Source organism: Equus przewalskii, chromosome 26 (assembly GCF_037783145.1).
Source record: "Equus przewalskii isolate Varuska chromosome 26, EquPr2, whole genome shotgun sequence".
Classification (NCBI taxonomy): domain Eukaryota; kingdom Metazoa; phylum Chordata; class Mammalia; order Perissodactyla; family Equidae; genus Equus; species Equus przewalskii.
The window spans coordinates 29,089,701-29,105,352 of NC_091856.1; the positions used below are offsets into that span (position 1 = coordinate 29,089,701).

At 43.8% G+C, this 15,652-nt stretch overlaps 1 protein-coding gene across 32 annotated transcripts in view; it reads right to left on the minus strand.

Moving 5' to 3' along the window:
* The window catches only part of MAPKAP1 (MAPK associated protein 1), a 225,504-nt gene that overhangs the window by 31,940 nt on the left and 177,912 nt on the right, over positions 1-15,652 (minus strand). For all 32 annotated transcript variants that reach the window (XR_011533591.1, XR_011533589.1, XR_011533594.1 and 29 more), the window contains one exon: positions 8,597-8,737. Coding sequence is in view for 26 of the 32 variants with exons in the window: in XM_070596497.1 (XP_070452598.1) it covers positions 8,597-8,737 (141 nt within the window). In the remaining 6 variants the exon portion in view is untranslated. The remainder of the gene's footprint in view (positions 1-8,596; positions 8,738-15,652) is intronic.

Consider the following 15,652-nt stretch of genomic DNA (forward strand, 5'->3'; position numbering starts at 1 on the left):
TATGAGCCAAGTTATTACAAAGTGGTCATGATAACACTGTCTACCTCATGGGCTTGTTGTGAGGAGTAAGTGAAATAAAACTTGTAAAGTGCTTGGAATAGTGCTTAAAACATTTCTAATGACCCATACTAATACTTCTCCTGACTATTATTATCAAGAGTCAGCCACTGGGCTAAGGGATGTGACAGACCCAGTGACGAAGGTCAGGACGGGGGAGCTCACGGAACTGCAGGAGGGATGTGAACGAGGGACCTGCCCGGCCCTAGTCTGGGGGTGGGGGTGGAGAATTCTCTCTGGGACCTGCTCTACACCCCAGTCTTGGAAGCACCAGGATCCAGAACAACTGTCCAGCTGGGGAGACCAATGCCCTCATCCCCATGAATCCTCTCAACAACTTCCCATCACCAAGTGTCATCGGGCATATCTCTTCTAGGAAGAACGTCCTCATACCTGGAGTTGTGGAAACATTTGTCTAGGGAATTCCCATCCTACAAGGTCTCCAGGTCATTAGTTTGGAGATCTTGATTTTGCCAGCACATTCCCACTGGTGTTATCCTGGGCAAAGTTACTTCTCTCTTGGTGAGCCTGAGCATCCTCCTTATAAAATGGGGGTAACAACCATACCAACTCCCAGGGTGTCAGAAAGATGGAATGGCATAAACACGTAAAAAACTTAGCAGAGTGCCTGTCACATAATAAGGGCTCAATCATTACTAAAATTATTACTACAAATGAACCTCAGAAAGGTGAAATGATGTACTTGCCCAGGGTGTATCAGGTTAGTAAGTGGCATAGCTGGGGTTGAAGCCCAGGTCTCTCTCGGTCTAGTGTGTGTTCCGACCCGTCAGCTGTTTCCTACTGTCCCAGGGCAGCATGCTTGACTCTCAGGAGGCACAATCTCCCCTAAGGCACACTTAAAAGGCCCTTCTAGGAAGCTAAAACACCAGTTTGGCAAAAATTAGGGCATTTAACATTCCATGCCTCAGTGTATTTCCTAAGTTGTTTTTTTGCTCAGACATTGTGAGCTGTGGTTCATTCATCAATTTCTTACAACTGTGAATTTAAGACTACAAAAGCCCCACTGTAGTTAAATCCTAGAGTGGCTTTTTATACAATTCTGCAATCCTCTTGTCTTCAGATTACCTAGAGCCTATGAAAGCCTGGAAAAGCCCCCCGGGAGTGTCACTGAACAACTCTTCGCCAGAGTGGATTTTGCTGAATCTACACAGCCAATCGATAGCATCCACAAAGCAGTCAGGGAAGTCTTTGAAACTTGTCTGAATTTACACACAGGATCAGACACACAGGCTGTTCAGGCTTAATGAGACCTCAGAGATTACCTAGTCTGGGGCTTTCATTCTCCACAGGCAGAAACTGAAGCTCAGGGAGGGGATATGACTTGTCTGATGTCACTCATTAATGACAGAGCTGTAGCCATAATTCACATCCCCATCCTACCAAGCCAGGGCTTAAACAGACCAGCTCTCGTGTCTCATTAGGCATTATGTTTACATAGCAGCTATACTCACACAGTGATCAAACGCATGACAGTATAAGAAGCACTGTCTCCAACAATATGGTAGGGACTCAAAATAGATGACAAAATCATATTTTGGGTCACAACTAAAATGAGACCCAGTAGAGCTTAGATTCTTGAGCTCAGGCCGGGCACTGGGCCTCAGGATCACTGGTTCCACCCAAGAGGCTAACCACCTGAAAGCGTCTGGGAACCACAGTGCAAAGCTGCCAATTCCAACGTGTGGTCAGTGAGACTCAGTGACAAGTCTGAGTGTACCTGACTAGACCAGCATCGCTGGGATGCATCCAGGGGGCGGCCTGAACACGACCCAGGCAGTGAGCAAGCAGCAGCCCTCGGCACGGCCCTCGGCACCAGGGCAGGGATTTCCAGTGAGGGCTGGGGCTGTTTAATCCTAGTACCGCCTGTCCTCGGAGGAGGGCTCAGTTCTCTCTGCAGAGAAGGTAGTTCCAAAGATTTTGTACGGGGGGAGTTAGATGCCCAATGAGATATTCTCCTGGGAAATAGACACATCAGGTGAGCTTACAACGTCAGTTAGGAAGCACTACTGCAGTTTCCTAAGAGAATTTATAGTATCACTTGCAGAGAGGGGAAAAATCAGACGTGCCTCACGTTCAGGCCCTGGTACACTGCTGGAGCGCAAGTGCCAAGGATGAGGGCATGGTGAAAAGGATACAGAACCTTGATGAACTTGCACAAATCCTAGTCCCGTTAATTCCGTTATGCCCATGGTTCTCAACTTTCTACCATTCTCAATTCTTTCTCAGCCACCTGAGGAACCTGACCCATTGTCATCAGTAACCCTCGATTACTCACCAGGAAGGTAGATCTGGGAACAGGGAATTAGAGGAGGTGTACAGCTAAAAAGGAATACAGTAGGAAACCCCCCAAGAGTGTCTGCCGTTCCCCACCAGGGAGGTTCCCTCAAGCCAATCACTGCAGTAAAAACACTGATGTGGTAAAGGAGTCTTCTGGAGGCAGTCTTGATAGTATTTGCCCTGCTCTTTCATAAGTTCACTAGCATTCGTTAAACTCTAGTCCAAATTTTGGTTCAGGAAATGTTGTCACAATAGGGACAAAACAACCATTTAATACTAGAATTGCCATCCTCAAATTACTCTGGACCCAGGGATTTTGTAGTTAAGCATGACACGTCTCCTCACGATCATTTTAGCACCTTTGAACAGAGGATGGTATCTGCTTAGTATTCAATATGAAAATGAAACGGAAATGTGGAAGGAAGATCAATCCACTTCCTAAGAACATGCATTTCCAGATTATGTAATTACTCGAACTATGCTCCGTAAGTACCCCATCAGAAAGTAACAGGGGCAAATATTTCATTCATACAGCCACACAGACTACCTTTAGCATCGCAGTGAGCCTGAGGAGTAATAAAGTCCAGGCCGGTTGTTTGCTTTCACCCACTTAGTCTTGTGTTGTTAATGTGTTTCCTAAGTTTGTATATTATATATTAAAAAATAGCCCTGTAATAAAGTCTTCCTTGAGTGCTGGCTTGCAGGTATTGACTAGGGGGTTAAATAATAATGGCAATAGGACAGATAAACCAGGGAAGATGACAGATGGCAAATACACGCTGCCTCTCATCATGCTCAGGCCCAGGGCAGACATCTTTAATCAATCACAGAGTTTCTTTATGTTGCCCTCAGATGCAGCTTGAGATGCTGCCTCAGCATAACGCTGTGGGCAGCCATTACAGACTTGATTGGAGTCAGTTTATGAGATAAAACCTCTTTGCTTTTTCTATGATATGTGCTATTGATACTTCTGATAAACAACTGCTATGATCATACATAGTAGTTACGATCATACATATGGACTGTTTTATGAAGAGATAATGGATGTAACCAAGGAACCTTTTGGTAGAGGTTATTTTATAATATAGTCTTTATCTGTAAATCCTATAAGAATTAATTCATTAAACCAGGCTGACCTGCCCAGTCAGTCAAAACAAGCCTTGGACAAAGAGATAAGGGGCAAGAAAGTCCTTTAAATATTGTGAGGCTGCAGTTCTCAAACCCCACAACTAAGGGGAGATTCTGAGTGAGCAGGTGTGGGATGAGGTCAGGGACTTGGTGATTCTGCTGTGAGGTCAGGGTCAGAACCACTGCTGGAAGGTACAGTGTAAATGATTGGTACACCTGGGTGATGTCTTGGCCCTGTCTGCCTTATTTCTTATAAGGGTTTCCATGCAGCCCCCTGGCTGAGGCACTGTAATTCAGCCTCTGCCTGCCAGCCAACAAATACTTATTGATAGTATATATGGCCCTGCTAGACCATGGCCGGCTTTCACTACCTGACCCTTTTAGTTTTGATTCTTCCCAAACCTACTTCACCCTGCCAGCCTTGGCATGTATGGGGAGCACACATGTCTTGGTGCCTGATGCTGAGGTCAGGCACACAGGATCAGGCGTATGGAAGACCAAGTTGGTGGAAACAACATCAACTTGGCATAAGCTCAAGCAATGTCTACAGTGAAGGGCATCTGTACTTTTAGGCCTAACAGAGGGGAAGCAGACAAGATAAAATATTCCAAGAACGTTTACAGGAATGGGTAGGCATGACGGCTTTGTCTGGTGAACTTTCCAGGCCGGTAGGGCAGGGATGGCGAATAGATTTCAACTTAAGAAGACATTCCAACTGGTAGGTAGGGTTGCTTATAGGGCAGTGTTGGAAAGGATTCTGAGGTCAGGTCTGAGTGCAGAGGGACGAAGCACAGTGACTGATTAAGAATGTGAATGGAGGCTGCAGCAGCAGTGTACATGGTCTGCTGACACTGATCTCCAGAGGCTGGGGGAGGGAGAAGCAGGAGGGATGTGTGGAATTTCTAGAACTGGCCAACCAGAAGTAATCACTTCCTTTGTGAAGCAAGTTATTAATGACTGAGGCATCTGTGGCATGATGGATTGGGTTTGGCGTATGGAACCGGGTTTCATTCCCAGTTCTGCTACTGGGAATGGCTATCCCACTTTATTTCCTGATGGCTGAGAGAGAGGGAAGGGAGTTGGTACTGATTAAGTAATAGCTATGTGCCAGTGAACACTAAGTGCTGTATAGACAGCATATTGTTTCATTCATTCCTCCAAGCCTCGCTTTTCTCAGTTACAAAATGGGAATAACATCATCAATGGGCTGTGTGAATTAAATAAGGTTATGGAGTGAAAGTTCACTGTATACTATAAATTGTTCCAGAACTATACAGTATTAGTGCAATGACAACTTGCACTCAAGGCATAATAGTAGTTAGGCACAGGACTCAGCCTCAGACAGTCTGGGGTTCTGATCCCAGCTTCATTACTGAACTAGATTTTTCCCTATACCCCAGTTTCCTCATATGAAAACAGAAATAGTATCATCTGACAATAGTGATATGATTACAGGTGACAGTGCAGGTAAAAGAGTGATCAGCAAAGTGCTTGGCACATAGTAAGCACTTGAGAAGTGATAACTGCTTTAAAAAACTGTAATTCTTCTTTTAGTATTATTTAAGAAGATCAGATCTTTGCCACAGGTTTCATTCATAGACTCCAATAAAGTTTTTCAATCAGAAAAGTCTGGTGGAAGGTCAGTTTAGGTTTAGGTCTTACAGATCAAAGTTTGAGCCTCTCACCTGCTGACTTTCCCAGAAACAAATGGCAGATGGTAAATGTGGAGCGTTGGCCACTACAACCCAATCGGAAGACGAGCAGCTGTGACGGCACTGCAGACAGTTGGGAATTTGGGTCCTCGGCTGTGTGCCTGTACATTCCACTAACTCTGAGTGGACGGGCAGTTTTCTGTGGAATCAGCAGGGCTGCTGGGTAAATGCTGCACACAGACACTTCCCACATAGGAGAACTTACCACAGGGGGCAGGTGAAATCTCTGCTCTGACTGACACAGGATGGACGAGCAGGGGAGACCATCCATCAGTGTCAGGAAAGATCTGAAGCACCTGGCTAGTCAGATGAAATAAAATAAATTATTTACTGATCTCAGAATCCAGCTGCTCACTTGAATGCTCATAAAGGGTGTGCTGTTTGCTGTCCTGCACTTCGCAGTGGATTCTGCTTCGGAAAGAAAGAACTTGTGGATTGCTGTGTGCAGGGTTTGTTTTTCTTGTCGTTATAATGAAAGGGTGTTACCTGCTTAGCAAGGAGGGAGAGAGGGTCTTAAGTTACAGACCTGAACTTATGCACATGGGAAAAGGAAATGAGCTTATTTCTTCACTGCGTTGATACACTACTCATGGGCACAGTCTATCTGATTGTCACGAAATTCCTTAGGACTACTTAAAGAAGTTTCTGCTCATGATGCTAAAGATGAACTTAAATTCACAATAGAAACAAATGTTCTGATAACATCTGTTTTGAAGCTCCTCAGAGCCGTGACTCTCCACCAGAGGGCACCATGTGTACCGCTGGAAGCATCTAGAGGTGACTGGGACCCAGCTTCTAGTCACCTCCCTTCTGAGAACCACTGCTCTAGGGAGAGATATCTGCATCCCTGTCATCATCCATTTCTACCTGACAAGTCACCATTGAGGCTACAAGTGAAATGCTGCCCACAGAGCCATCATCTAATCTGAGTGATCTGGTTCCATACTTTTAAAATGGTGGCAAAATACGTAATACCGACAACGATAACAACACCACTGAGATAAGCTACCACTCAGAACACAGCTGTGGGCCAGACGCACCCAAAGAGTCTTGAAAGGTAAACATTGTAACTTACAGTTTATAAATGACAAACACTAAGTGAAAAAGGAAGGGACTTGTCTAAGGTGACACTGCAGGTAAGTGGTAAAGCTAGGATTTGAACCCAGTCCTGACTGCAGAGTCTGGGCTCTTTCCACGGATCCTTCTGGGGACCTTTTCCTTTAAATGAAAATAAAGGTCAGAATCTGATGAACTAAAGTCTGGCTTTGTGCCTTCGGAAAAAAGTGGGGGAAAGAAGCCCATGATCAAGGTTATCTTTCCAAGACATTGCTTTTCACCTTGGGGACTAAGCAGAGGTGGATTTGCTGACTATGCTCACCTGGGAAAATCCCTGCCTTGTACCCTGGACCTCCATCTGGACTGTAGTCAGGCTACTTAAAACTAGACCCACTCAGGGAAAGCAGACCCTTTGTTACTGAGAAAGTATGGCAGGCAAACACAAACTGATGTCTGAGCAGCATTCTTATTTTAGTAGACTTTTAATTGAAAATATACCAACAGAAAGTGCACAAATCATAGAATATATATAACTTGACTTTTCCACAAAGTCTATACTCGCATGTAATCAGCACCCAGATCATCAAGAAACAGAGCCTAAGCAGCACCCATCCCAGATGCTCCCCTCCTTGACCGCAGGATAACCACCATCATTACTTACACGGTACGTTATTTTTGAATGTTACATACATGGGGTCATACAGTATGTACTTTTTTTTTTCTTTTTTAGATCTGGCTTCTTTTTGAGCAGTCTTATTATTTTTATTTCTATGAGAGATACCAGGAAAAGCATCCCCAGGAGGAAGATGGCGGAAGAAAGTTTACAAATGAGGAAACAGAGGTTCTGAATCATTTGTCTGCGGTGATACAGCTAATAAACGAGCCCAGGTTTGAACCTAGGCTTCTAACTCCTGAGCCTGTCCTCTAAGTGGTCCACTATGTTGCCTTTCCATGAACAGCTCTCCTTTACAGAAAGTTTACCAACTGTGGGCCTTGTGCTAACTGCTTTCCATGGAGAATCTGACTTGTTCCCCACAGCAATCCTAAGAAGCTGGTACTGCTGATATTCTCAGTTAAACAGAATGGAACTGAGGATCAGAAGGATTCAGACATTTGCCTAATACGGCTGGTTAACGATAGAGCCGTCATTTAAACCAGTTGTGATTCTGATGCCCACCTCTCAATTACTAAGCTGTACTATCAGCATTTTTCAAGTTCCCATTAGTCAAGTTGAGAATATTTGAGGAGACTTTTGAAATTTATTTTAAATTAGCCAGACTAATGTCAACATTAGAAAAGGTTTTATTATGAGCACATACAGAGCATTTGTGAAACAAAATTAGGGAGCCTTAGAGTTAGAGTTCAAACTTCTCTCCTTTATGCATGAAGCACACAGGGCCCCAGGAAGGGGCAGTGTGGCAGAGGTCAGAGGCAGAGCCAGGGTACAGGTCAGCTCCCTGACTAACAAGCTCGGCATCTGTCCCTGCTCCCGCTCCGCCACCATTCTTTGTTAGGGCGCAGATGCATTCAAGCTGGCCAGACCAGGAGTCTGCTCCTGACACCACCACCTAGCTGCTGTGGGACCCTGGGCATGAGACTTCACCTCTCTGCACCTCCCTTCCTGCTCTGTCAGCTGGGGACAGTACTATCACCCACCTCTCAGGGAGGTAAGCAGTGCATGTGAAGCACTCAGCACACTGCCTAATACATAGAGGGTATCTATTTGTAAATGACAGCCATGTGGTGGTGGTGGTGGTGGTGGTGGTGATGATGATGACGACGACAGTGAGGTATTCATGTTATGCTGACTACTAGGACACTTTTCTACTCCTGTTAGGTTGAAGTCAAAACAGAAATTTAGCACTTAATTGGAACAAATTAACCCCAAATATTAGTTGAAAGTTAGTTCCGGATTATCTGGTGAGGATCCAAATATACCTTCTGAGATCATTAAAAAGCTTCCTGAACACAGGCATGAATGAATAAGCAGCGACTGCACCAAGTGAGGAAAGGCCGGCGGCTCTGCCACCCTGCAGTTCTAAGGGCAGCGTGGAAGGGAACGGCACAACAAAAAGGATTACGGAACTCCAGAGAAGTCAATCAGTTTGAAAAGAGTCTCACATTAGTTCTATTTCTAATCTTCTGCTTCATAAAAAAGAAGACAAGACAGAGCCCTCAGGTGGGAAAAAGGATGTACTTAAAATTTCATTGTTTAAACATTTTCTCTGAAAACAAATTACCGCTAGTCATTCAGGTCACGTAAAAGGCGTCCATTGTTTCCTCCCCTATTTCTACATTGACCACTGACATAAAGGGTTCAGTTCATCATTTCTTCGTGCACTTACCTAACTGAACATCGGTTGTGAATCGTAGTCTGTGGATCATGCTGACTTTGAAAGACTTGTAATGGTGGCTGCTAAGCATATCCTGCACTGTAGCTATGTCAATTTGCGAATCCTCCTCAAAAACCCCGTCTGCCCTTGAACCTGGGGAGGAAAAAGCAGTTTAGCACATAAAGATACATGAGGCTTGGCAAATGGTGTCTGCTTAAAATGCTTTGGGATAAATTAAAATAATATGGGCTATTTAATTTGGAGAAGAAAAGGCTGAGCGATGACTTAATAATGCCATTCCAGTAAACAGAGAATGGGAACACATTCATCATCCAACAATTACTTCCACAAACACTGCCTATTCCACGGCAGGCCCTTGGCTGGGCAGTAGGGATACAGAAGGATAGAAATGTTCCTGCTTGCCAGAAGCTCTCGGTCTCCCCAAGAGTAAGTCAAAATCACAAAAGCGGGTGGTCACACTTCTCATTTCTTTTTCTAATAATAATTTTCCTCATCAGAAAAGTAATCCATGCTCCTTGAAGAATCCCTCTCCTTCCCAAGATTCTCAAACTGTCTATCAGCTTCCTCTCCTGCACCCCAGTCTCCACTGGTTCAGGCACAAGCCTGCTCGTGCTCGGATGGCTGTCACCATCTCCTCACTGGCCTTCTAGCCACCAGGCTCTCTCTGCAATCCAGCCACCACAGGACTTTTTGATTCATCTTTCTAAAGCGTTGGTCATTTAGTCACTCATCAAATGTTTAGTGAGAGCTCTGTGCATGGTAAGTACTCTGATATATGATACTGCGGACAATAAGAGGACGGGTGCTCAAGCATCTTGCCCAGTTTCCCACAGCCCCCTGAATGCAGCACACTTTCTTCAGCCACGCAGTCAAGGCTGTCCATAATCTGGCTGAAACATAATTTTTCAATTTCACTTGTCACTTCTCACACATAACTTCTCTCAGCTCCTCCCAAACTCCTCAGACAGCACACAGGTCCCAGTTTTCCTGGGCCTTTACTCATGTGGTACCCTTGGCCTGGAACGCCTCTTCCATCCTTACCCTGGACGTGTCAAACCCCACTCAAGCTAGCTCAAACTCCACCTCCTCCTGAATTCCAGCAGTTGCTTTACACTGGACTCTGGAGCCAGGCAGACCTGGGCTCAATCCTAGCTCCGTCTCTAACTGGCTGTGTGATCTTGGGGAAGTGACCTTACCTCTCTGAACCCTGGTTTTTGCCATCCACAGAATATCAAAAATCATTTAAAGACTCTAACACATAACACACTTAATAAACAGCAGTTGTGATGTTTTTATTCTATTGCCATGTGAATCACATTGTTGACTGGTTGCACTGTCCTAATTTGGAAGCTTTGAGAAGGTTAGTAAAGTTTCTTACTCATCTCTATATCTTCTCCTATAAGCAGTATAGGCAACTGGCATGCTCACACTGAATTTTGCTAAATATATAAGTAATAGTAACAATAGCTGATGTGTGAGTGCTTCCTACACATCAGGCATGGCCCTAAGCACTTTACGCATGAATGTAAGCCTGAGGACAACCCGGCAGGCCCTATAATTTTCTGTTATGCAGATGAGGAATCCCAGGTTTTGGGAGGCTAAGTCACATGTCCAAGGTCACACTAAGCTATATTTCGGTCCCCAGAGTTTGAAACGTGGTCTTCTAAACGTGCAGCTGCTGGTGCCACTCACCAGTGGGAGGGGAGCACGTGCCTGGCAGAGGCTAACCAGAGCAGGGTTCCCTAAGCCTTGTGCTGAGCACCCAGAAACAGTTCCACAGGGAAACCCAGAAAGAACCCCTTGGGACAGAGTTGGAGGAGTAGGAAACTCTAGATTTGGGTATAAAACTGGAAAATTCTGTTACATAACTGGTAGCCTGACAACTACACGCTTTCCTTCCCACAGTTAACTCACATTCACATTTAAATCATGTATTAGGACTCTGCATTCTGTTTTCAAACTCTTCAATTAATTTCAGCTTGGAACATTCTAGCACCTAGAATAGCGCTTTCCCCTCAATAAGGACAAAGCCTCATCCTTAATGTGCCATTCACTGAATGCCTGTGACACAGTCCCATCTTAGAGTGTTTGCACATGTTGTCCTCTCTGCCCAGGTCATCCTGCTCCCCATTTCACTCCTTCCTGGCATGCTCCCTCTTCCTCCTGGAGAGCTCAGCTCGAGTGTCACTCCAGGGAAACATTCCTCGACACCAGGTCCCCAGGTCACTGCACCCGGTGTTTTCCTTCAGAATACCTACCACAGATAGCAATTATCTGTCCCTACCATTAGACTGCAAACCCCAAGAGGGCAGGCATGGTGACTGCTCTACTCACCACTGTAGCCTAGACCCTGGTAGTGCCACCACACACAGGATAAAGCAAGAGCTCAGCGACAATGTACTGGATGGCCACTAGGTGCCACATCCATAAGAAGGTGAGGAGCAGAGAGGCTGAGTGACTTCACATCACAGACTAGGATGGAGCTGCACTCAACGTCTGCAAGGGCCAATGGGTAATCTTGTTTCCTTTCTTTGGACCGCCTATGATTTTGGATAGAGGTGTTGTCATGACCACCACTGTGTCCTGGGGTAATGTCCACATTCCAAACCAAAAGGCTGGTAGAATTTACAATGTCAAATAATAAATTCAATTTTTCTAATGTGCATTTTACTGAAACAGAGCTGCCAAGATATGTTTATTTCTATTCTAGAACCCTTTATATACAAGAGAATTGTGGAGAATTTTGGTGAAATATTAAAACGCTTTCATGTTTTAAAAATCAGCAAAGCCATCTTTTCTGAGAAAATGCCATTATTAGATACAACTTAACTCAAGAACTTCTGTTTATTTACTAATTAGTATTTTCTAAATATTGCAGGTATTTGATTTGGAAAGAGGTAACAGCTCATTATGCTAAAATGCCAATTACTAAAAAGAAAAAAACCCCACACTTAAGAGTTACATTTTATGATGTTGGATTAAAACCAATTTAAAAATTACTATAACGTGACATATAATTTTTTACTGAGCAATTTCAATGCCAGTTGCTAATAAAGCATCTTAGCTGTAAATGATAATTCAGATGCTTTTAGATAAAGTGGTGCATAAATATGGCTGGAAATTGATTTAGCTTCTTACAGAAGCTACTGAAGAATGACATATTTTGTTTAATACACCAGCTAATGTAGTCCTAAAAGCTGAAACAAGTGCCAGTTTTCACTCCTAAATTTGCTGTGGGAGATTAATGAAAACTTTATATTTTGCTGAAATGTTAATAATGGGCAGATGAGATGATAGGATTTTAGTAGAGGTCTTAAAGCTATGGAATAACCAGCAAGGCTTGTCAATTTCCTTATATTAATTTTGTTCAAGTCTTATATAGCTGGAGCTGGCTCAACACACTAATGCTTCTTGCATTGACCTTCTACTCTCTGACAGTGTAAATTCATATCCCATTTGAGGATTTAAGTCCCCCCGATGTTTGAGTGAGTTCTGACCCGTGCCCCAGCTGACAAGGGGCATGTTTGCTTTTATGATGAGAAAGGCTTCCTGGGGAAGCAGAGAAGGAAGGAATGGTGTTGCACTCGCCTCCAGTACCTGCTGCTCACCCCAAAGCAGGTTATCTGCTGAATGGGAACACCTTCTGGTCTCGGAGTTCTGTGCCATTTCTCAAAGGAAGCTCAGGAGGGCCGCTGCTTGGAGATGGCATGTCTGTGTGTACAGATCAGTCAGCCATGCAACCCTCTCCCCATGCTAGCAGTATGCTAGCCTGTGGAGGGACAATGGTGAGGATAAGGCAGGGTCCCTGATCTTCAGGCGCTTACAAATTCACTACAGAACACAAAAAAACCAGCACAAGGCAAGGAGAAGGCCCAATAAATGGTGCATGCAACAGACGCTTTATCTAAAGACAAACATCTGAAGCGGAGCGTTACACCAAAAGCACTTTTTTTGGACCAGAAAAGTTCTACAACTTTCCGTGCACATCTTTACTGCTTGTACCCTTCTGGAAAGGGGTGACCCAACCACCCAGGAAAGATGCTTGGCACTGCACCATTTGCATATTAAAATTATTAGTCTTTTATCAGCTTCACATTAAAAACCCCACTTCTGTTAAGAGAAGACATTTTTATCTACGCAAAGTAAAAAGTAGAGAGAACCAGAATGTCCTAAAAATAAACATATTCAAAAAACCTCCCTGAACTGTTAATTTAATTGAAATATAACTCTTTGGTATTTTGTTAAATTAGCAATTAAAAAGGTCACAAGCAATTAAATGAAACAAAAGACACACTGTGTTCATCTACATTAATGCTGAACTGGGTCTCCTCGTGAATGACAAGATAAATTGTAATGGTGCCTTCAAAGACTTCACAATGTATTTTGTCAAAGTCAAGAGTGTTAATGTCTCTATGTGCCATGGATTACCATAATGTATCGTGTCAAAACGCTCGAGCTGCAATAACTCAAAGATGTATTGTGATAGATCAAATTTTGGGGTGGGGCCTAAAAGTGACTTGAGCACCAGCACTCAAATGGACTGACAACAGGCTCTGGAAGAATGACAGACTGTACATTCGCAACGTGGAAAGGTCTGAGGGACAAGCAGAAAATCCAAGAGAGGAAGGAGTTTGACTGCCTTGAGTAAGGAAATCAGGAAGGAGGACACAAGGAATGGTACCTGTCTTAAAGGCAAAACCAGGCCAGGGCAGGAGGGGGCAAGGGGAAGTAGAGAGGCGGTGAAGAAAGGGGCAGGCAGTGTCAAGGGCCTGCAGCAAAGAAAGAAAGAGGTGCTGAGAGAAAGTCAAGGGCTGGGAAGTGGCCTTGGGCTTAACAGCATTGGAAAGAACCCGGAACACAGAGTTCAGAGATGTAGATTCAAATCCTAACTCTGACACCAAGAGTCAAGAGTGCGAAAAACCTTGCCCAAGATTCCACTGTTGGCAAGAGGCAGAGCTGGGACAGATCCACTGGACTCTGGAGTCCATGTTCCTTCTCCAGGCCTTCTCCCTCTCCTCCCCCACACCACATTCCTACAAGCAGCAGCAAGGACAGAGACTGTGCAACTGTAAACTCTAAATCAGTGGCTCTCAAAGCGCAGTCTAGGACCCACCGGAGGGGGGATCCCCAAGAACCCTTTAGGGGTCCATCATCCCAATACTATTGTCATAACAATAATAATAACAACAGTAAGATGTTATCTGCCTTTTTGACGCCTATCATCTTCAAGCGCACAAGGCAATAACAAGCTCAGTGATGTGGTGCTGATTCTACATTGCAACTAAGCTTTAAGAAGCTATCACTGAAGTTTTGGTATATAGTAGTGAAAATTAATATCCACTATCATCTGAAAAGGCTTTGAAACACTCCTCCCTTTTCCAACAACATATCTGTGTTAGGCCAAATTTTCATCATATACTTCAACCCAAACAATGCATTGCAACAGACTAAATGCAGAAGTAGATATGAAAATCGAGGGGTTTTCTATAAAGCTAGACAATACAGAAATTTGCAAAAATATAAAACAGTGCCCATTAGTTCAGGTGACTAGTCAATAATTTATCTTCTTGATGAAACAAAAATAACTGCTCTTCAGAGAAAGAAAAGAGGAAAAAAATAAAACAGCGCTACTCTTCTCATTAAATTTTTAAAAGAAAAAATATTTTTCATAAAAAATTATGTTAACATGTAATGGATTTATTATTGCTTTTTTAATGAATTCATAAATATTTAAAAATTCCTCAGTTTTTATTCCTAATAAATCATATAACCCAATAAACAAAAGTTCTTTGGGGTCCTCAATAATTTTTATGGGTGTAAAGAAGTCCTAAGACCATAAAGTTAGAGAAGTACTGCTTTTATTGGTTCTCATGCCATGTTTTCATTGTTCCTGGATGACCGTTTGGACAATCATCATGCGACATCAAAGTGCAGTCACAGCTGTGTATTCGTTACCTACCTGATAACAAATAGAAAACTTGTACACACATTATAAGAGTAACAGGTTTGCTGTTAGGTGATCAGATCAAGGCTAATTATAACTAATATTGTTTTATAGTTTAATAAAAAGTGTTTTCATATACGTTATCTCATTGGAACTGAGGGAGACGCTTAGAGGTACATACATGACTTCCTTTCAGACAAATGGGCACTAATCATTAAATTAAAGCTCAGATGAACTCATACTGTCAGATGTCTTGTGTTCACAGATACAAACTACGTGGGACTTTAAATTTCATTTTGAGGTTCAATGAAGCTTAGAACAAGTCTAAAAGCTCTAATCTGGTTATAAGTTAAAGCAACTTCAATCTTCCCTCCCTCTAAAAATCTAAGCCCACTCTAGAACTCAACCGGAAGATCGATGGCCTTTGTTACATCCTCACCTTCAAACTCTCTGCAGCATGACACTGCCGACTGCTCTTCCCAAGTTCACAAACAGTCACTCAGCACCAACCATAGGCCAGGGCCTGGGCTAGTGCTTCAGGAACACAGGAGGATGGCAGGCTTCCCAGACGATGGGAAGGGGACAGGCAAGCCAGAGAGGGAACAGTATGGGAAAAACATGAAGTCCACAAAGTGTGAGCACAAACGTAGCGAACAGCAAGTGTCTGCACTTGGCTGGAGTAAAGTGTGTGTGAAGGGGAGTAATGGAAAATAAAATGGTGAGGGGTGGAGGGGAAGAGGGGGTGAAAGCCCTCCTCAGAGGTAGAGGTGGTATCCATCTCAGGACCCGGCACACAGCAAAATACTGCTGTGCAGACAAGAGACCGACTGAAGAGCGAATAAACCATCTTCTGCCCCACTCTAGCTCAAAGGCTTCTTGCTACTCCCCACATAGAACAATCCTTGCTCCAGCTAAACTGGAGGTTGCTCACGTTATACCATCTGGCCAGAATGTCCTTTCCACTCTTTAAAACTTCTACACTTCAAGGTCTAGTCTAGAATCTTCCCCGATCCCTCTCCTGAAATCCTGCAGCCCTGAAGCCTCTTATGATAAGTCTCTTATGTGATAAGCATTTTACCCTCCTTCTGGACAGTGAACTCCTT